The 20,051-nt window shown below is 45.3% G+C and overlaps 2 protein-coding genes across 4 annotated transcripts in view; one reads left to right on the plus strand and one right to left on the minus strand.

The window, feature by feature from the left end:
• The window catches only part of acacb (acetyl-CoA carboxylase beta), a 31,050-nt gene extending 27,760 nt beyond the window's left edge, over positions 1-3,290 (minus strand). For 2 of the 3 annotated variants that reach the window (XM_061818287.1, XM_061818288.1), the window contains exons 1-2: positions 3,219-3,290; positions 846-1,353 (exon numbers count right to left, since the gene is read on the minus strand). In XM_061818287.1, coding sequence (XP_061674271.1) covers positions 846-1,333 — 488 coding nt within the window. In that variant the 5' untranslated portion in view covers positions 1,334-1,353; positions 3,219-3,290. The remainder of the gene's footprint in view (positions 1-845; positions 1,354-3,218) is intronic. The other variant, XM_061818289.1, reaches the window with a different exon arrangement.
• Positions 3,291-4,280: 990 nt separating this feature from the next.
• pole (polymerase (DNA directed), epsilon) overlaps positions 4,281-20,051 on the plus strand; it is a 28,427-nt gene continuing 12,656 nt past the window's right edge. Inside the window, exons 1-28 of the mRNA XM_061818027.1 lie at positions 4,281-4,527; positions 4,638-4,773; positions 4,857-4,937; positions 6,939-6,983; positions 7,060-7,152; positions 7,249-7,403; positions 7,473-7,617; positions 7,718-7,798; positions 7,897-8,004; positions 9,745-9,855; positions 9,927-10,012; positions 10,112-10,231; positions 11,152-11,284; positions 11,373-11,486; positions 11,568-11,780; positions 12,591-12,698; positions 12,793-12,921; positions 13,000-13,102; positions 14,126-14,272; positions 14,341-14,486; positions 14,607-14,755; positions 14,846-14,938; positions 15,037-15,339; positions 17,048-17,243; positions 17,361-17,575; positions 17,662-17,764; positions 17,846-17,926; positions 19,009-19,131. Coding sequence (XP_061674011.1) covers positions 4,463-4,527; positions 4,638-4,773; positions 4,857-4,937; positions 6,939-6,983; positions 7,060-7,152; positions 7,249-7,403; positions 7,473-7,617; positions 7,718-7,798; positions 7,897-8,004; positions 9,745-9,855; positions 9,927-10,012; positions 10,112-10,231; positions 11,152-11,284; positions 11,373-11,486; positions 11,568-11,780; positions 12,591-12,698; positions 12,793-12,921; positions 13,000-13,102; positions 14,126-14,272; positions 14,341-14,486; positions 14,607-14,755; positions 14,846-14,938; positions 15,037-15,339; positions 17,048-17,243; positions 17,361-17,575; positions 17,662-17,764; positions 17,846-17,926; positions 19,009-19,131 — 3,582 coding nt within the window. The 5' untranslated portion in view covers positions 4,281-4,462. The remainder of the gene's footprint in view (positions 4,528-4,637; positions 4,774-4,856; positions 4,938-6,938; positions 6,984-7,059; positions 7,153-7,248; positions 7,404-7,472; positions 7,618-7,717; positions 7,799-7,896; positions 8,005-9,744; positions 9,856-9,926; positions 10,013-10,111; positions 10,232-11,151; positions 11,285-11,372; positions 11,487-11,567; positions 11,781-12,590; positions 12,699-12,792; positions 12,922-12,999; positions 13,103-14,125; positions 14,273-14,340; positions 14,487-14,606; positions 14,756-14,845; positions 14,939-15,036; positions 15,340-17,047; positions 17,244-17,360; positions 17,576-17,661; positions 17,765-17,845; positions 17,927-19,008; positions 19,132-20,051) is intronic.

The following is a 20,051-nucleotide window of genomic DNA, read 5'->3' on the forward strand; positions in this document are numbered from 1 at the left end:
CTCCTCAGAAAAGCATCAAATCTCCGCGGTCCATATAATGGGACTGTTATTGTTCGTCGGCAGCGCTACGCCCCTCCCAACACGTCGAGTTCCGCCAGTATGTATTCCGGCTCAAGCGCACAGGCTTGAACATTGTACATCGTGCTATTTTTGTTTTGTTTGTAATTATTTTTCACAAAAATCAGCCACAAAAGGCCAGATAGTGGACGTTCTCTGTTCAGTGAAATGTATCCACAAGCAATTCACGCTGATTGGCTGTCAGTTTTCCAGCCGAACTCATTGGAAACTCTGCGCAACAGAGAAATTTTGATAGTACTTTTCCAATTTAGAGATGTTTCATGCTGAAATCTGCGGATAACTCTGGCATTAAAAGAAACACTGAACCCTCATCTACTAACTTTCAATGTGTGTTCCCGTTCCTATTAATTTAGACAAAGTGTTCCTTTAAAGGGGTAAATTAAAGAAAAAATTACTATTATCATTTGCAATATAATTTGGAATTAAGGGGGCGGGGGTGCCCTGTGATTGCCCGTCCCTTGACCCGGAGTCACGGCACAAATTTCAAAGTCACTCGCGTTCCAATAATAGAGTAAAGGGGTGTGTAGCATGCAACAATAGCACAGGTCAGTTTGGCACAGTCAGATGATAAGAGTCAATTTTTGAGGACGGGGGCGGAGTAGGCGCAGTATACGTCTGACGCTCGGCCAGAAGCGGAGCGTAAACAGCTTTCAAAACAAGACCACAGTTAAGAATCGTCACGACAAATAAACTGTGACTGTTATTAGCGCGCACGATGTGCGTATGTATCAGACTGTATGTCGCCACATTAAATAGCAAAATCTTACTTCATGCCCGAGGAGCTGGGCTGTGGCACTTTAGGGGATATCAGATGACGAGAAGACTTGGCGGCGGAGGCTGACGGCTGGGAAGCGCCGCTCGGCGGCTTGACCGCTAAAGTCTCCTCGTCCGAAGAATTGTCCTCCGAGGCTCCCAGAATAAACTTGAGACGCTCCCTCGCCCTGGGCCCGGATCTGAGCATGGGCGCGTTGGTTGGAGAAGGATTTTGTCCGGCGAGGGGCCGCTGTTGCTCTTCCACGTCAAGTCCCGTAGAGGAGCTGCGGGGTCGCAGGCTGTTCTCCTCGGGCTGCGTCGATACACACCGTTGGCCGCCACGAGAGGCGTGCGCGGCAGGCACATCCTCCTGGAGTGCAGAGGGGCCGTCGCTTGGCGGAGATTCCTCTCCTTTCTCGGGCATCGCTATTACGCTGCTATTAATCCTCCGCAGGTGGAAAAAAATCCATAGCATTAATCCCAACAATGCAAACGCGAGCATTCGCGGACATCCTCCTGAGACTGTCCCCAAAAAAAAAAAAAAAAAAAAAAAAAAAAGGAAAGATCTTATTAAATTAAGTTACATTTTCATTAACTCGTTCACCGAAATACAGTATAGCCTATTTTTGGGGTTTTCCCATAGCTTGAACTATAAAATATCAAAATCAAGACTGAGGGGGGAAAAAAAGGACATATGACCGCAATATTCTCATACGAACTCTGGGGTGTAAAACACATTTTTGCCACGGCCCACATTGTAGTTTCGGGTTCCCTCAGAGGGCCGTTATGATTGTGAAATGATACAATTTTTTAATCACCTCATTATATTCACACATGCAATCTATGAGCTAGTTTTGGAATCAGAAATCAAGGCAAATGTTTTTTTTTTACTATTGTTGATGTTTTGGTAACACAAAAATGCTTGCAATATCTCAAGGTTGTCGTTTATGACATGGCAATTTGAAATTTTAACAAAAATCCTGGAAGTGGACACACACGATTTGCCTTCGTGGGCCACATAAAACCAAGTGGCGGGCCAGATCTAGCCCCCGGGCCTGGAGCTGTGCGTTTCTAAGATATCGGTCCGTTTGATTTAATATTGATTTAACAATACGTTTGGTCATATTGTTGTAATCATAGCATCATAGTGAGAAATTTGACTTTTTCCCTAATATTTAAATTGCTTACTTTAACAGGAAAACATTAAAAAGAGTGACACAGTATATGTAGTTAATATTCTTGCAAAAGCATTTTTTTTCAATTCAGATCTCATTCGATTGTGTAAAGGTGCCTAATGAAGGATACTGTAAGTGAATAACTGCTGGATTATTAGAACGTATTTTGTTAATATAACAAATTGTTTCAATATTCACAGATCATTTTAATTCTATTCTAATGTAGCTCAACCGTGATTTGCATTGTTGGTCCTTCTCCTTTGATTACATTTTTGCCATCCACTGGGAGGGACAGCAGGGTTGCAAACTAACAGCAATATTTTATTCTAGCATGGGGGGCTTAGTGTCTGAAGGTCAGCTGAAGGTGACCACTGGTAACTGTGATTATAATAATTTGAATCATGCTCAAGTGCGGAAAGCAAACCAACACACACACACAAATAATAATAATAATACTTCCACTGAAGGGATTGAACTCCAACAAACGTCTATTCAAATCATATGTTGGGTACCTAGGTCAGACTTTTCACATGCTTTAGATTTTTAAAAAATGAGCATAATGTAGGCACACTTCCCCTCTGGGATAATAAAGGTCATCCTTATCCTGAGTAAAGGGTACATGCAGCCTTTTCCCCAGGCAGAGTCTGGTAAAAACAAAACAGCCGCTTTGCAACAGCTGACGTCGGATCCAAGAGTGGCTACTCGGCTACAAATGGAACAAAGGTCAGTGAGGTACTGAGGGTCTCAAGACTGTTGACAAAGGGACCCTCAGCTAACCAAACACACACAAAAAAACGCTTTTATTGAATAAAACTCCAAATTTCGTGCGTTGTATACGTGTTGCTGCTGCTAGCACTTTTCGCTTAAAACGCCTTTTAAGACTTTTGACAAAAGTGTCCTTCGGCATGAAACCCAAATTTTGACTACAAAGTTAACTTCATCTGTCAACAGCAAATATATTCATACTACCGTTTATCGTATGAATTAATTACACGGGCTGTAAATAAACAATATTAAAGGAAGAGCGATAACGAGCTCACGATTGTTTAACGCTTGTTTAAAGCCAGATGCTAGCAAGCTAACTGCGAGGCAACGAACTCTTTCCCCAGCAAGCCTCCCGACGACACCGGAAACAAAAGTGACACAAGACAATTTTCATTCTTTTACTAAGTCGCTTTTTAAAAGTTCGAATCTTCTGTCTGCTGCACCTACCTGCAGCCTGCTGTCAGTCACTCACTCCCCAGTGCAACAAGTTAACCCCCCCCCCCATCCATTATAGTAAACGTGTGAACTGTGGTTAACTCCGCCCACCCAAGCGGAAGTCGTTACAAAGATCGTTAATATAAGAACGTCTTTGTCCGTGCGGCGGAAAGTAATTGCACATTCTCATGTTTCTCATAGTGATCATAAAGAGTTATATCATAATAATAGTAGTAGTTATATAATGGTAATAGCTAATAGTGAAGAAATGAGCTGGGCAGCAAAAAAAAAAAAAAAGATTTTCCAACTTTTTAAACGTATTCCGTACGTCCATCCATCCATCCATTTTCTTTGCCACTTATCCTCACAAGTGTGCTGGAGCTCATCCCAGCTGTCAACGGGCAGGAGGCGGGTTACACCTTGAACTGGTTGTCAGCCAATCGCAGGTAAGAGACAGACAACAGTTGCACTCACAATCACAGCTAGGGGCAATTTATAGTCTGAAATTAATGCATCCATCCATCCATTATCTTTGCCGCTTATCCTCACGAGGGTCGTGGGGAGTGCTGGAGCCCATCCCAATTGTCAACGGGCAAGAGGCGGGCTCCACCCTGAACTGGTTGCCAACCAATCGCAGGTAAGAGACAGACAACAGTTGCACTCACAATCACACCGAGGGTCAATTTAGAGTCTCCAATGAATGCATCCATCCATCCATTTTCTTTGCCGTTTATCCTCACGAGGGTCGTGGGGAGTGCTAGAGCCCATCTCACCTGTCAACAGGCAAGAGGCGGGCTCCACCCTCAACTGGTTGCCACCCAATCGCAGGGCACAATGAGACAAACAGCTGCACTCACAATCGCACCTAGGGGCAATTTACAGTGTCCAATTAATGTTGCATTTTTTTTGGGATGTGGGGGGAAACCAGAGTGCCCACCCGGAGAAAAGCCACGCAGGCACGGGGAGAACGTGACAAACTCCACACGGGCGGGGCCGGGATTGAACCCTGGTCCTCAGACGTGTGGGGCCACACATGGGATGCAGAAGTGACTCTGTTCAAAATAAACGATCTTCGCTTCAGCCCGCTCTCGCGGGAACTGCAAGAACGCGCCAAAGTAAGAAAACACGAGACTTGTCATCGGAGCAACGGCGGAAGTTTGAAGTAGCTCCGAAATATAATCAGATGCAGCAGTTTCCCCCAGATTTAACACCAAATCAGCGCCGGTAACTACTTTGTGGTCAGCCACGGACACAGAATGGTGTTGCAAAATAGCGGAAGATTCAAATCGGACCGGGATAAAAGTGGAGACCAGGAGAACCAGTAAGTATCCGTGACCAACATGGAGGCTGCATTAAAAAAAAAAAAAAAACAAGATTTCGTCTTGCGTTTGTGCCATTGATGAAAAGCAACATATTTCTTTTTTCAACCAGGGACGATGGCTCCTCGATGTCGGCCCTCAAGAGGCTGGAGCGCAGCCAGTTCACGGACGAGATGGACGCTCGCTTCGGCTTCGAGAGGATGAAGGAACCCGGAGAAAAAACTGGCTGGCTGATCAACATGCATCCTGTAGGTCGAAACTCAATCACCGTCTTTGCCATTTTTTTTCTTTTTCTTGCAAAATAGCAATGTGTCGCTCTTTTTGCTTCCAGGCTGAGATCCTGGATGAAGACAAAAGGATGATCAGTGTTGTGGACTATTATTTTCTCCAAGAGGACGGAAGGAGGTTTAAGGTGTGTTGGGTTTCATAATAGGCTCCAGCATTCTCGCGACCCTTGTGAGGATAAGCGGCTCAAAAAATGGATGGATGGATGGATGAAATAATCATCGAACCTTATCATAATATATCCACAATATACAGGACTTGTATAATTTCAGATAGGAACACCAGAATTTGGTTCAGGGTGGCCCCACAGGGGTGCCTCTTAAAGGGGCAGTCCAGTGGTTTGGAGTAACAATGTATTCCAATAGGTCATGTGATATGTACTGTATCTTGATAATGTGATGATAATTCTCTCTCAGTTTATGTTTTTTGAGAGTATTTTTATCGGAAAGTACGAATCTTCACGGGCGAGTCACGTGACCTACGTGCGCGAATGTGACGTATTTGGTGCCGCGACAATGAAATCTCGCCGGTTTTTCGTCGGTGCATTTACATGCGGTTCCCCAAGAGGGGTTGCGTCAGGAAGGGCATTCGGTGTAACAACCGCGCCAAACAAATATGAGCGTTCGTCTGAGATGACACGCTTTGGCGACCCCTAACGGGACAAGCCGAAAGGAACCGCCACTATCGGACACGGTAAAATACCTTACCCAGGGATGGGAATTCCAAGTTTTTTTCAGCTGAAATTGTCATTTTTGTGAAACGTGTAAATCCGTTGAGAACATTTTTTTTGGGCGAGGCTGTGATCAAGACCGGCCGCCATCATCTGTCGGCAACACTGGTGAAATTAGTCACAGCTGTGATAGCAGAAAATGTTTGCATTAAAATTGGCGTTTATAATGACAACATTCCGATTTTCAGCAGCATTTTGGCGGTATTTCGTCGGTATTTTCACTCTGATGTTAACATTTCATAGAGAAGGATTCTGTTGACTACGACATAGTTATAATATATAAACATACGTCCGCATATGTTAGCGAGCGGTCTGCACGTTTGCCAGTACGGCGAAAGTCTCGGAGCAAAAAGATGAAGATCGTGCCAGGGAAATTGATAAAAAACGTGGGGTTACCAAAAAAAAAAAACTGTTTCAGATGGCCACGGTTTGAAAAAAGTGGAACTGTCCAGATAGGAACGAAAACTGTATCAACATGTCTGACCGAACACATACAAAAAGTGGACGTTCCCGGCCGGCAAAGTGCTGAGCACTCTGTGTTCCGATTTGATCAATTATGGAAAAAAATACCCAAAACCAGGAAACACAAAGTAAATTTCTCAAATATTATATAAATGACAACTGCTAATATGATTAGGCCTATCAGGAGCACAGGCCCTGGAGATGTCGTTTTTATCGTTCACTTTTATATTTCATGATCTCTCCCTCTCTAACTGTGTACTTATTTCTGAAGTGTAACTTGTAAGAGCAGTAGCCTATTTGATATAAATTTCAGTCTGTCTACATTTTTATGTCTGAAGTTTGGCAAAATTATTTTGGTTGTTTGGACTCATATTTTAAGTTTTCAAAATATTATGATTGCCCTTTATTTACACTGTTAGAAGTAACCAGAGGTCACCATTTAACAGTGTGTTTTATTTAAAAAAAATAAAATAAAAAATGTGTGCCCAAAGGTGGGCGAAGAACCATCCGAAAACTCTACATTATTATAAGTTCATATTTGTATGGAAGTATTCTTCCGTCTTCCTGGTCAACCGTTACTGCTATTTCTTCATCATATGAGGATAAATCCGAGAAATCAGCGCTGGCCACAGCAGTTTCCCAACATAAGCGAGCCTTTGGTGCCGCGCGTACCACGTCACATAGGCCCACGTACATCATGTGACTCGCAAAAATGGCGGCGCCCATGAAAATTCGTAATTGCCGATAAAAAATCTTCTCAAAAAAAACAATAACTGAGAGAGGATTTAACATCACATTATCAAGATACAATACATATAACATGACCTATTGGATACATTTTTACTCCAAACCACCGGAATTTCCCTTTAAGATGACTTCATGTCTGACCATATAATTATGAGTATTTACATCTTTGAATATTTCTTTTGTCCATAGGTTGCGCTCCCTTTCAAGCCTTATTTTTATATTGCCACAAAAAAGGTAAATCCGAGCATCAACTTTGGATCGTGCCCCAATGGCAAAAACCATAATGATGTTGTCTGTGCGATGGTTGCAGAACTGTGAAAAAGAAGTCATCTCATATTTGTCGAGAAAGTTCCAAGGAAAAGTGTCCAAACTTGAAATTCTCCCGAAAGAAGATTTGGATCTGGTGAGAGTGGATTTTTGGTGCATAAAAGCGATCATGACTGCTCGCCCTTCGCCGCGATGTATAACTTTAAAAACGTTCTTCTGGTTTGTCGTCCAGCCCAACCACCTGGTTGGACTGAAACGAAGCTACGTCAAGCTTTCGTTCAACACCGTCGACGACCTCGTCAAGGTCAGGCGGGAGATTTCGCCGGCGGTGCGCAAAAACCGAGAAAGGGAGCAGTCGAACGACGTCTACACGTCGATGTTATCGAGGTACGTCGCGTTTGAGCACGCCGCTCACTCCGTTCTCGATCGGAGGTAACGGTTTTGCCGTCTTTGCAGCGCTCTTTCGGGCGGGAACGTGACTTCGGCGGAAGAAGACGGGCCGTCCAAGAGTATTTCCGACCAACTAGACAACATCGTGGACTTGAGGGAGTATGACGTGCCCTACCACGTTCGCGTATCCATTGACTTAAAGATCCACGTGGTGAATACAAATGACCACTGCTGCGGAAAATATACGTCGAAAGGACGCTACCTGTTGTTTACTAATATTTACTTTTTGTTTAATATCTATAATTTCTCAGGCTCACTGGTACAATGTTCGATACCGAGGCAGCGCTTACCCGCCGGAGATCGTTCGCAGGGATGATCTTGTCGAACGACCGGTATGCCGATTTTCTTGATGAAGTTTACCATCTTTTGTCTTTTACGTCGATGTCCCGAGAATCATTCTCCTCCTTTTTTTTTTTTTTTTTTTTTTTAGGATCCTGTCGTTTTGGCCTTTGACATTGAGACCACCAAACTTCCACTGAAATTCCCCGATGCAGAGACCGACCAGATTATGATGATCTCGTACATGATAGATGGCCAGGTGGGTGTTTATGGAAGTAAATTAGTGCCAGCAGGATTTGAATTTGAAATGTAAAGTGATCACATTTTCGATAGAGCTCGTGCACCTACGTCACTGAAGTCACGTGACGGGAAATATTGACGGTCTAGTGAAACACTCTTCAATGCTAAGTCGGTCGGAGACGGCCCGAAAATACGTTTTTGTTTTGTCCGATACCGTTAAACATTTAGAAGGTGATAAACGAAAGTACGTGGAAAAATGAGAGACGCTTGGCATAGAGGACCCGTATTTCATGCCGAAGTCAATGTTTTCCCCAATAAGAAAGTGGACTGTTAACCCGCTTTAGCTCGTCTTGGACAACTGGATCTACACGTGGATCTGGTGAGTAAGGCGTCGAGATTTACACGGAAGAGTTTGAAAGCGTAGAAAAGTCTGGACGCATACAAATACTTTGTTGCTGGATCTGTTCTCAATCAAGAATAAATCCCACATAGCGATGGAGCCACTCAGATTTTTTTCAATACAAATACCAATATTTAAATAAATGATCCATTGTTTTACACAAACTCGCATTCATTATGATTGGAAAAAAAAATACTACGAGTCCGCTCTTCCGTACACGAAGCGTGTTGCGGCCACACATTAAACTTCGGTAAACTTCTCCGTGACTGACGTTTTTTTAAAATATGCATTGTTCTCAAATAAGTCCAATGCGTATTTAAACAAAAGAAAATAAACCGCTGGGATAGGCTTCAGGCCCCGTACACGGAAGCGTGTTGCGGCCACACTCTAACCTATGTAAACATCACTGTGACCGACGGTTTATTTTCTTTTTTTAAATATGCATTGGACTTATTTGAGAACAATGCATATTAAAAAAAAAAAAAAAAAGTCTGTTGGGGAGAGGTTTACCAAATTAATGTGTGGCCGCAACACGCTTCCGTGTACGTTGGAGACGACTCCCTGTCTTTTTTTTTTTTTTCATTGTTTTTGTTTTTCATTGTTCTCAAATGAGCCAACTTGACATAAATACTTCTTGGGAATTTGAGATTGAGAAGAATAATTGCTACCTGAAGTGAAGCGATCGCCACACAGGCCTGTGTATATTTTGGTTGGGCACCATCCATCAGGTTTAATTGCCGAAATCCATTGATCTTTACTGGTCTTTTCAGCTGGTATTCTAGAGAATGACCTCTTTGAATATCTGTCTCGTCTGTTGTGACAACCAAAAGCACAACAGGTCTCGGGTATTGTAAATATTGTCCTCCGGTTCAATGTCTCCCACAATGTCGAGCAGCTCTGTGTGACCAGCAATATGGCGCCGTGAAAATGGTGACGTCACGTGCATGAGCTCTACAGTTGCTACTGAAATTCAACCGGCTACAATTCACCCTCTGTGCCACCAGGCAGGGTTAATTCAGGTCAGAACCGAACACCCAGCCAATCGCAGTTACCCTTTCTTAGTCGCGTGACGTCACATACGAAGAAAGCATAACTGGATTAGCTGGCTGTTCGGTTCTGACCTGAAGTAACCCTGCCTGGTGGCACAGACGGTGAATTTTAGACAGCGAATTGTAGCAACTATTGAAAATGCGATCACTTTACATTTCAAAATTCAAATCCTGTTTTCTGCGGCATTTCAAATTCAACTCCTGGTGGCACTAATTTACTTCCACGGGTGTTATGTCTGTCCTCTTCGTATTGTGCTCACGAGATGCTTGCGACCATACGACTCGATTTTTTTGTTTTGTCTCCCTGCAGGGGTTTCTCATCACAAATAGAGAGATTGTCTCTGAAAACATCGAAGACTTTGAGTTCACCCCCAAACCTGAATACGAAGGTCCTTTCGCTGTTTTCAATGAGGATGATGAGGTAGCTATAAATGGAATAATATTCCACTTTATTTTCCAGCGGTGTCCATAAATCTCATTTCATTCCACCAGGTGGCACTTATTCAGAGGTTCTTTGATCACATTCAAGAGACACAGCCCAACATCTTTGTCACCTACAACGGAGACTTTTTCGATTGGTGAGGATTGTTTTGTGCGTTTTGTCGTTATTTAGTCATCTCGCGCAAATATTGTCATCTTTTTGTGTGTGTTTGTGTGACTTTGATACAATTCCATAGGCCTTTTGTTGAGACACGAGCGTCTGTGCACGGACTGAGCATGCACAGGGAGATTGGGTTCCAGAAGGACAGCCAAGGAGAGTACAAGTCCAGTCAGGCCATCCACATGGACAGTTTTAGGTTTGACTGATCCACAATTTTTATGAAAAAAATCAAAATTCTGAAAGTGCTGCAGAAAGTTTTGACTGGTAGATACATTTTGAGGGACCTGCAATGTTGAGAATCTTGATTGACGTTATCATTATTAAAGTGCGTTAAATAATATTGGAAGAAAATTGATATCTTTATCACAAGACTGAGTATAAATGAGTTAGAAGTACAGGTATATAATTTTGTTTAACTTTGTTTCGACGGGCGGCACGGTGGAGCAGCTGGTAAAGCGTTGGCCTCACAGTTCTGAGGTACCAGGTTCAATCCCGGACCCGCCTGTGTGGCGTTTGCATGTTCTCCCCGTGCCTGCCTGGGTTTTCTCCGGGTTTTCCGGTTTCCTCATACATCCCAAAAACATGCAACATTAATTGGACACTCTAAATTGCCCATAGGTGGATTGTGAGTGCGAATGTTTATCTCAATGTGCCCTGCGATTGGCTGGAAACCAGTTCAGGGTGTACCCCGCCTCCTGCCCATTGACAGCTGGGATAGGCTCCAGCACTCCCCGCGACCCTCGTGAGGATAAGCGGCAAAAGAAAATGGATGGATGACAATTTCAGAAAGCAAAATGGTAAAATGTGAAGATGTCACAAATATAACTGGACTGTATTCCCCGTATTTTTTTGGAAAACATTTATGCTTATTTAGCATTCCTTATTTTCTAAGGCTAAATTCAGTAACTTTGTTTGTCATGTTGCATTTAATCCATCGGTATTGCAAAGCTGTCACTGATAAAATGCATTTGTGGCATAAAAATGGATCAGTTCTCGGATAGTGTGGCAATCTCTTTTAAACTCATGTATAATACTACTGCCGTATAATCGAATGTATCTGCAGCGGAACATTTGATGTAAAGGTGGACTTAAACTGCTTTTCGTCTCGCGCGCTAGGTGGGTGAAGAGAGACAGCTACCTGCCAGTGGGAAGCCATAACCTGAAGGCCGCAGCGAAGGCTAAACTGGGATACGACCCCGTGGAGCTGGACCCGGAGGAGATGTGCCGCATGGCAACAGAGGAACCACAGGTACTGATTCTTATGTTTAAAAAAAAAAAAAAAAAAAATCTACCGGATCATGTTAACTTTTTTTTCCCCTTTTAAACCTTGCTATCAGACGTTAGCCACCTACTCGGTGTCAGACGCCGTGGCCACATATTACCTGTATATGAAATACGTTCACCCGTTCATCTTTGCTCTGTGCACCATCATCCCGATGGAGCCCGATGAGGTTTGTTTACAGTGCAATATGCAAAGTATCGACGCGGCAAGCGACCGTTAAACACCGCTCCCGCGTTCCCCATCTATGCAGGTGCTGCGGAAAGGTTCCGGTACCCTATGCGAAGCCCTGCTCATGGTGCAGGCCTTCCACGCCAACATCGTCTTCCCCAACAAGCAGGAACAAGTCTTCAACAAGCTGACGGACGACGGCCACGTCTTGGACTCCGAGACTTACGTGGGCGGCCACGTCGAGGCGCTGGAGTCCGGAGTGTTTCGGAGTGACATTCCCTGCCGTTTCAAAATGGTAATACTTCATACGCTTCGGCGCTTTGTTTACATAATATCAGTGTTCCCTAAGACACTATTAGAAAAATCCCACGGCACACCAGCAAACAAAAAATGTCACAAAACATATCATTATATATACTGGAATAATGATGATCTCATAAACACACCTACTCAGTGTAGCTGTTTTACAACTTATTCTGTATTCTGTACACAGGTAAATGTATTTTCTCCCATCTACCGTAATTCCCGGCCTATAGAGAGCGCCTGATTATAAGCCTCACCCAGTACATTTGTAAAGGAAATACCATTTGGTACATGTAAAAGCCGCAAGTGCCCACATTGAAACATGAAATATTTACAAAGAAAGACAGTCCACAGAGAGTTTAACGCTAACGCTAGCGCCATGCTAACACTAGCACTGCGCTAACAGGGCTGGCTAAAAAAAACATACCGGTAAAAATCACTGAGACACGGCAGTAACACACTAGCGCAGCACCAACAGGGCCAGACCGGTAAAGGTCACTTCCTCGGCACATATATTCCACCGATCTCACTCTTACCTTTTCTGCTCGAGCGCCCCCTTGCGGCCGTTAGCATAAACCGCAGGGTTGAAAGCGTATGGAAAAAAAGTCATGGTTTAAAGGCTGGAAATTACATTAATTGAATTTAAAGAATCTTCCTGTTACTATACGTGGCCGGAATTTTATTAGTAATTGAAATTGAATGATTTCTCGCAGCACAACTGATGATCTTTCACAACACACTAACAAGTGGTTGGAAATAATCAGTTTGTATTACCGTGTGATTTTGATTGGCTTGTCGACAGAATCCAGCTGCTTTCGACTTCCTATACCAAAGAGTTGAGCAAACGATGCGTCATGCCATTGAGGAGGAGGAGAAAATCCCCCTAGAGCAAGTCACCAACTTCAATGAGGTATACGGATTTTCTTAATCACCGTTCCAATCCACATTCCCGATACTACTTTCCCGGTTTGAAATATAAGATGTGGTTTATTTTATTTCACCAGGTCTGTGATGATATCAAAAAAAAGCTGACTTCTCTGAAAGAGGTCCCAAACAGGATTGAGTGTCCCCTCATATACCATCTTGATGTTGGAGCAATGTACCCCAACATCATCCTCACCAACCGTCTACAGGTAAAAAAAAATTAGGAACCAAAGGAAAGGTACGATCACAAAAGTATTTACTTCCAAATCTCAATTGCTCTCATTCAGCCGTCTGCAATGGTCGATGAAGCCACTTGTGCTGCCTGTGACTTCAACAAACCAGGCGCCACCTGTCAAAGGAGAATGGCTTGGCACTGGAGAGGCGAAATCAGTACGTTCGTGGGGCATCTTTTATGTTTCCAAGAGATTAAATGTACCGTAATTCCCGGACTACAGAGCGCAGTTGGTAACAAGCCTCACCGAGTACATTTGTAAAGGAAATACCATTTGGTACATAAATACACACCAGTTGTGTAAAAGCCGCAAGTCCCCACATTGAAACACTATTTACAACAACGGTACACAGAAAGAGCTAGCGTTGCGCTAGCATTAGCGCTAATGCTAACGCTAGTGCTACCGCTAGCATCGCGCTAGAAGTAACGCTAACAGGGCCGGTTGAAATAAAACTTACTTTAGCCTTAGCGCTAATGCTAGTGCTACAGCTAACGTGGGGATAACGCGAGCACAGCGCTAAAGCTAGTGCTAGCGTAGGGCTCAGCAAACTTTTTGAGGCTGAGGGCTACTTCGTGAGCACCGATCGTATGAAGGGCTACGTGACCTGTCTGGCAAATTTCAGACTCAGTTCATTACGTACATAAAATATTTTTGTTTTAATTAATTGTAGTAAATGACATGACAGGTATTTTATAATTTCAATTCGTGTAAGCAAGTCAGATTCAGAATTTAAAGCAGAAATAATCGTAAAAATTTGTGGCGTATGGTATTTTCACAACATACCTCGCGGGCGCCTTTTATGGTCCTCGCGGGCTACCTTTCGCCCGGGGGCACTGCATTGGTGACCCCTGCGCTAGCACCACGCTAACACAAACGCTAACAGCGCTGGTTAAAATAAAACTAACTGGTAAATATCACCGAGACATGCCGGTAACACACTAGCGCAGCGCTAACAGGGCCGGTAAAAGTCACTTCCGCTGCACATATATTCCACCGGACTCATTCTTCACTTTTTCGCTCGAGTGCCCCCTTGCGGCCGTTAGAAAAAATGCACAAATTAGCCGCATCACTGCATAAACCGCAGGGTTGAGAGCGTGTGAAAAAAGTTGCCGCTTGTAGGCCGGAAATTACGGTAATCTGGCGAGAGGAATCCGAAAATGTGCCACGCCTCCTTCCACAGTGCCCGCCAGCCGCAGTGAGTTCCACCGCATCCAGCAGCAGCTCGAGTCCGAGAAGTTCCCTCCGTTCTTTCCGAACGGGCCGCCTCGGGCCTTCCACACGCTCAACAGGGAGGAACAGGCTAAGCATGAAAAAAAACGCCTCGAAGGTGATTTTATTTTGCCCTCGGCGGTGCCAAATGCAGCTCTGATTCTGACGGACTTTTCTTTGGGTCAGATTACTGCAAGAAAGCCTACAAGAAGACGCACGTCACCAAGCTGGAGGAGCGAGTCACCACCATCTGTCAGCGGGAAAACTCCTTCTACGTGGATACCGTTCGAGCTTTCAGGGATCGGCGATATGAGTTCAAAGGGCTACACAAGGTACTGAAACGAAAACCGTGGATTACGTCTTCCCTCCAAGGGTGTTCGAGACCACTTGTCGGTCAGCTCCTCTCGGTAATTGCATCGTACAGACGCTACTTTTACATCTCGTCCCTCAAGGTGTGGAAGAAAAAACTGTCGGCAGCTCAGGAAAGCGGAGACGCTGCCGAGGTCAAGCGCTGCAAGAACATGGAGATCCTGTACGAGTCTCTCCAGCTGGCTCACAAGTGCATCTTAAACTCATTTTACGGCTACGTCATGAGGAAAGGGTACGCGTCTAAATCCGTTGCCTCCCAAATTGCATCGTTACCTGAAAACCGTTCTTGTGCAAGTCTGTGTCGCTCAACTGTGCCCACCAGGGCTCGCTGGTACTCGATGGAGATGGCCGGCATCGTGTGCTACACCGGCGCCAACATCATCACTCGGGCGAGAGAACTCATTGAGCAAATCGGGTGAGCAGCACGAGAAATCACCAACTGCAGAGGTGATCCGCAGCGGTAGATTTCCACGAGGAAAATCCGTTTCCCCCGTCATCGTTCCTGTGATTTAGGAGGCCGCTTGAGTTGGACACTGACGGTATCTGGTGCGTCCTCCCAAACACCTTCCCGGAGAACTTTGTCGTGAAGACCGCGCACGAGAAGAAGCCCAAGGTGACCATCTCCTACCCTGGCGCCATGCTGAACATCCTGGTCAAGGAGGGCTTCACCAACGACCAGTACCACGAGCTGGTCGACCCTGCGTCGCTCACGTACGACATCAGGACGGAGAACAGCATCTTCTTCGAAGTGGACGGCCCGTATCTGGCCATGATTCTGCCCGCCTCGAAAGAAGAAGGGAAGAAGTTAAAGAAAAGGTGTGAACAATAACTGTGATTCCTATCAATAGTGACGCAAATATTAAGCATGTGTCAAGTTATGGTACTGATCAAAAGCGCCTTTGCCACCAAAATAATTGATTCTTACAAATAAACAAAATATCATCCACCCATTTTTCGAGCCGCTTATCCTCACAAGGGTCGCGGGAGTGCTGCAGCTTATCCCAGCTATCATCGGGCAGGAAGCGGGGTACACCCTGAATTGTGTTGCCAGCCAATCGGAGGGCACGTGGAGACGGCCGACAGTCGCACTCACAAGCACACCCTGGGGGGGAATTTAGGTTTGTTTTTGGGATGTGTGAGGAAACCGGAGTGCCCGGACAAAACCCGCGCAGGCACTGGGAGAACATGCAAACTTCACACAGGGTGGGTCGGGATTCGAACACAAGTCCTCAGAACTGCGAGGCCAACACTCTAACCAGTTTTTGCGCCATGCCGGCAAACAAAATGTCAATAGTGCCCCAAATAATAACCCCATACGTTGTCCACTTACAGTGTGGAACATCCATCCATCCATCCATTTTCCTTGCCGCTTATCCTCACGAGGGTCGCGGGCAGTGCTGGAGCCTATCTCAGCTGTCAACGGGCAGGACGCGGGGTACGCCCTAAACTGGTCACCGCCCAATCGCAGGGCACATAGAGACAAACAACCAATCGGACTCATAATCACACCTAGGGGCAATTTAGAGTGTCTAATTATGTTGCATGTTTTTGGGGATGTGGGAGAAAACCGGAGTGCCCAGACAAAACCCACGCAGGCACAGGGAGAACATGCAAACTTCACAAAGGGTGTGTCGGGATTCGAACCCCAGTCCTCAGAACTGCGAGGCCAACGCTCTAGCCAGTTGTCGCACCGTGCTGCCAAACAAAATGTCAATAGTGCCCCAAATAATAAGCCCATACGTTGTCCACTTACAGTGTGGAACATCCATCCATCCATTTTCTTTGCCGCTTATCCTGACGAGGGTCTCGGGGAGTGCTGGAGCCACACACAATCACACCTCGGGGGAATTTAAAGTATCCAAGTAATGTCACATGTTTTTGGGATGTGGGAGGAAGCCGGAGTGCCCAGAGAAAACCCAACGCAGGCACGGGGAGAACATGCAAACTCCACACAGGCGGGGCCGGGATCGAACCTGGGTCCTCAGAACTGTGACCCCAACGCTTTACCAGCTGCCCCACTGTGCCGCCCAGTGTGGAACAAACAAATGTTCCTTCAAAATATTAAAAACAGCCTTCACTATGAAGTTTGTCTGTACCACTACAAATTACAAAATAATCATAAATGTTCAGTACCTTGGCAAAGGTAGAGGTTTTACTCCTATGTTTGATGACGTGCCCAGTATGTTTTTTTATATATATATCCATCCATCATCCATCCATTTTCTCCGCTTATCCTCATGAGGGTCGCGGGAAGTGCTAGAGCCTATCCCAGCTGTCAACAGGCAGGAGGCGGGGGACAACCCTGAACCGGTTGCCAGCCAATCGCAGGGCACATCGAGACAAACAGCCACACCCACAATCACACCTAGGGGCAATTTTGAGTGTCCAATTAATGTCACATGTTTTTGGGATGTGGGAGGAAACTGAAGTACCCACGCTGGCACGGCGAGAACATGCAAACTTCACACTTGATGATGTGCCCAGTATGTTTTTTATATGACTCTAAATTGGCCTTTCATAATAGGTACGCCGTATTCAACGAGGACGGCACTCTGGCCGAGCTGAAGGGTTTTGAAGTGAAGAGAAGAGGGGAGCTGCAGCTCATTAAGATCTTCCAGTCCTCCGTGTTTGAGGCGTTCCTCAAAGGGACCACGCTCGAGGAGGTCTACGCCTCCGTGGCCAAAGTGGCCGACTATTGGCTGGATGTGCTGTACAGCAAGGTAAAGGCAGCGTCACGCCGGCTCCCCAAAAAAAAAAAGAAATCTTAAAGCAACCCGTGAGTCAACTTGTGAAAGCCTTAACGTACGATTTCAGTAATTGTTTCCTTGTTCCCGCAGGCAGCCAACATGCCGGACGCTGAGCTTTTTGACCTCATATCAGAGAATCGCTCCATGTCCAAGAAGTTGGAGGACTACGGAGAGCAGAAGTCCACGTCGATTAGCACGGCCAAGAGACTGGCAGAGTTCCTGGGAGACCAAATGGTGAAAGACGCCGGTCTGAGCTGCCGTTACGTGATCTCGCGGAAGCCGGAAGGATCTCCTGTCACGGAGAGGTGGGCCGACGTCGCGTATTTATTATGACGGGCTGCAAAAGAAAACTTTTCCTCGGCTCATTCGTGTGTCCGTCCCCCTTGGTCAGAGCCATTCCTTTAGCCATTTTCCAAGCCGAGGCAAGCGTGACCAAACATTTCCTGCGCAAGTGGCTGAAGATGCCCAGCCTGCACGACCTTGACATCCGCTCGGTAAGCGTTTGGAATTAAATCACTTCTGACCGTGCTGTTTTTTTTTTTTTTGCAAAGTGGTCTTGTCTGGTCTCGTCAAAGATCCTCGATTGGAGTTACTACATTGAGAGGCTGGGCAGTGCAATCCAGAAAATTATCACCATCCCCGCAGCTCTTCAACAGGTAATTAAAAAAAAAAAAAATGAAGAAAATAAATACTAGTAATGCGCACGTTAAGTTGATCTGGGGCGGCACGGTGGATCAGCTGGTAAAGCGTTGGCCTCACAGTTCTGAGGTCTAGAGAGTAAAACAAAAAGGTGTTACATGTACATTTTGTTCAGCATATCAATCTGACTTTACTACTTGCATCAGTATTTTGGTTCGACTCTGTATGTCATTTGGGTAGAGCACAGGTGTCAAACGCGAGGCCCGGGGGCCAGATACGGCCCGCCGCATGATTTTATGTGGCCGGCAAAGGCAAATCATGTATCAACATTCATGATTTTTGTTCATATCTGTACCAAAATATAAAATTGTCATATCATACATATGGAAGGTACTGTGGCTCTGCTGGTAAAGTGTTGGCCTCACATTTCTGAGGACCCGGGTTCGAATCCTTACCCCGCCTGTGTGGAGTTTGCATGTTCTCCCCGTGCCTGTGTGGGTTTCCTCCGGGCACTCCGGTTTCCTCCCACATCCCAAAAACATGCAACATGAATTGGACACTCTAAATTGCCCCTAGGTGTGATCGTGAGTGCGGCTGTTTGTCTCTAAGTGCCCTGCAATTGGGTGGCAACCAGTTCAGGGTGTACCCCGCCTCCTGGCCGTTGACAGCTGGGATAGGCTCCGGCACTCCTCACGACCTTAGTGAGGATAAGCGGCAAAGAAAATGGATGGATGGATGGATGGGTACACGGTCAGAAATCTACTCATTTGACAATATGTTTGTATTTGTTGTAGTAAAAATATGCATAGTAGGTTAAGTGGAGACTCTAAATTGCCCGTAGGTGTGAATGTGAGGGCAAATGGTTGTTTATGAGCCCTGCGATTGGCTGGCAATCAGTTCAGGGTGTGCCTCTCCTCTTGCCCAGAGTATGCTGAGCTAGACGCCAGCACACACTCAACCCAGGTGAGGATAAGCGGTGTAGAAAATGGATAGCAAAATATTTTGCGGTTGTCTACGGTATCATACTAAAATGTACGTAATGTCGAATATTTTGCTAACACTCACCAGCTATGGAGTGCTAACTGGTTTTGATGTTCAGGTGAAGAATCCGGTTCCCCGAGTCCGACATCCCGACTGGCTTCACAAGAAACTTCTCGAGAAAAATGATATCTACAAGCAAAAGAAAATCAGCGAGCTCTTCACCAGTGAGGGCAGGAGACAGGTTGGTGACCTCAAAGCAAAACGGTCAAGTTGGGCAAGAAATAATCCTTTAGATGATTCATGAAGAAGTATTTTTTTTTTTTCATTTAATCACTAACTTTTTCATGATCCCGAGTCTACAGGCTGTATTATATTGTTTCAATTCCCTCTTTAAAGATCAAGTGTCATGCCTGTCAACATTCTAAAATAGATATTGTAATGAAAAATACATATAACATTAGGCACGGCTTCGGCTGGGCTGGCTCATACATACTGTCTGGGAGTCTGTTGTTAGTTAGAAATGATCCGCATATCATCTAAAAATGGCACGGAACGAAAGGGTAATATTGCCCCGGTCACTTCACTCGATTGTGAGATGTTCTCTTCTTTGAAATGAGCTTCCGTGTCCCATAATGCTCGTATGCCGACGGGTACGTCGGCACATTTAGCACCCCTGACTTATGTGCGCGGATCTTTTGTTACATTCTGAGAGGATTACGTCCCGTCCCCCCGTCCCCCCAACTTTTTTTTTTTTTCACCTAACCTGTCATTTGGAACCCACGAAGCTCTCCTCCTTTGCACCCGTGCAATCCATTTTTCACAACGAACCGAGTCTTTTGGAAAAGTATGAAGACCGAATCCATCCTCCCGAGTGTTCGAACGATATCCAGCAATACAACGAGCCGGCATTTTGGCTAACACGAAGGAACAACGAGCTACCTTCCAGCAGGTAAAACTGGTAGAAACATACAAGACTGCTTGAGTGGGCGTCTGCCACTAACATCGCTTCCCGCTTCTTCTCGAAAACAAATCCCTCGAGAGGATTTTCATGGCGGGAGTTACAAAAAAGCCATATACGTCAAAATCACATTGTGTGGTGAAAAAATGGATGGGTCCGTTCCGGCTGGCTTTTTTCCCCCATTAATAACATACTAAAACTCA

Source organism: Syngnathoides biaculeatus, chromosome 4 (assembly GCF_019802595.1).
Source record: "Syngnathoides biaculeatus isolate LvHL_M chromosome 4, ASM1980259v1, whole genome shotgun sequence".
In the NCBI taxonomy this organism is placed as follows: domain Eukaryota; kingdom Metazoa; phylum Chordata; class Actinopteri; order Syngnathiformes; family Syngnathidae; genus Syngnathoides; species Syngnathoides biaculeatus.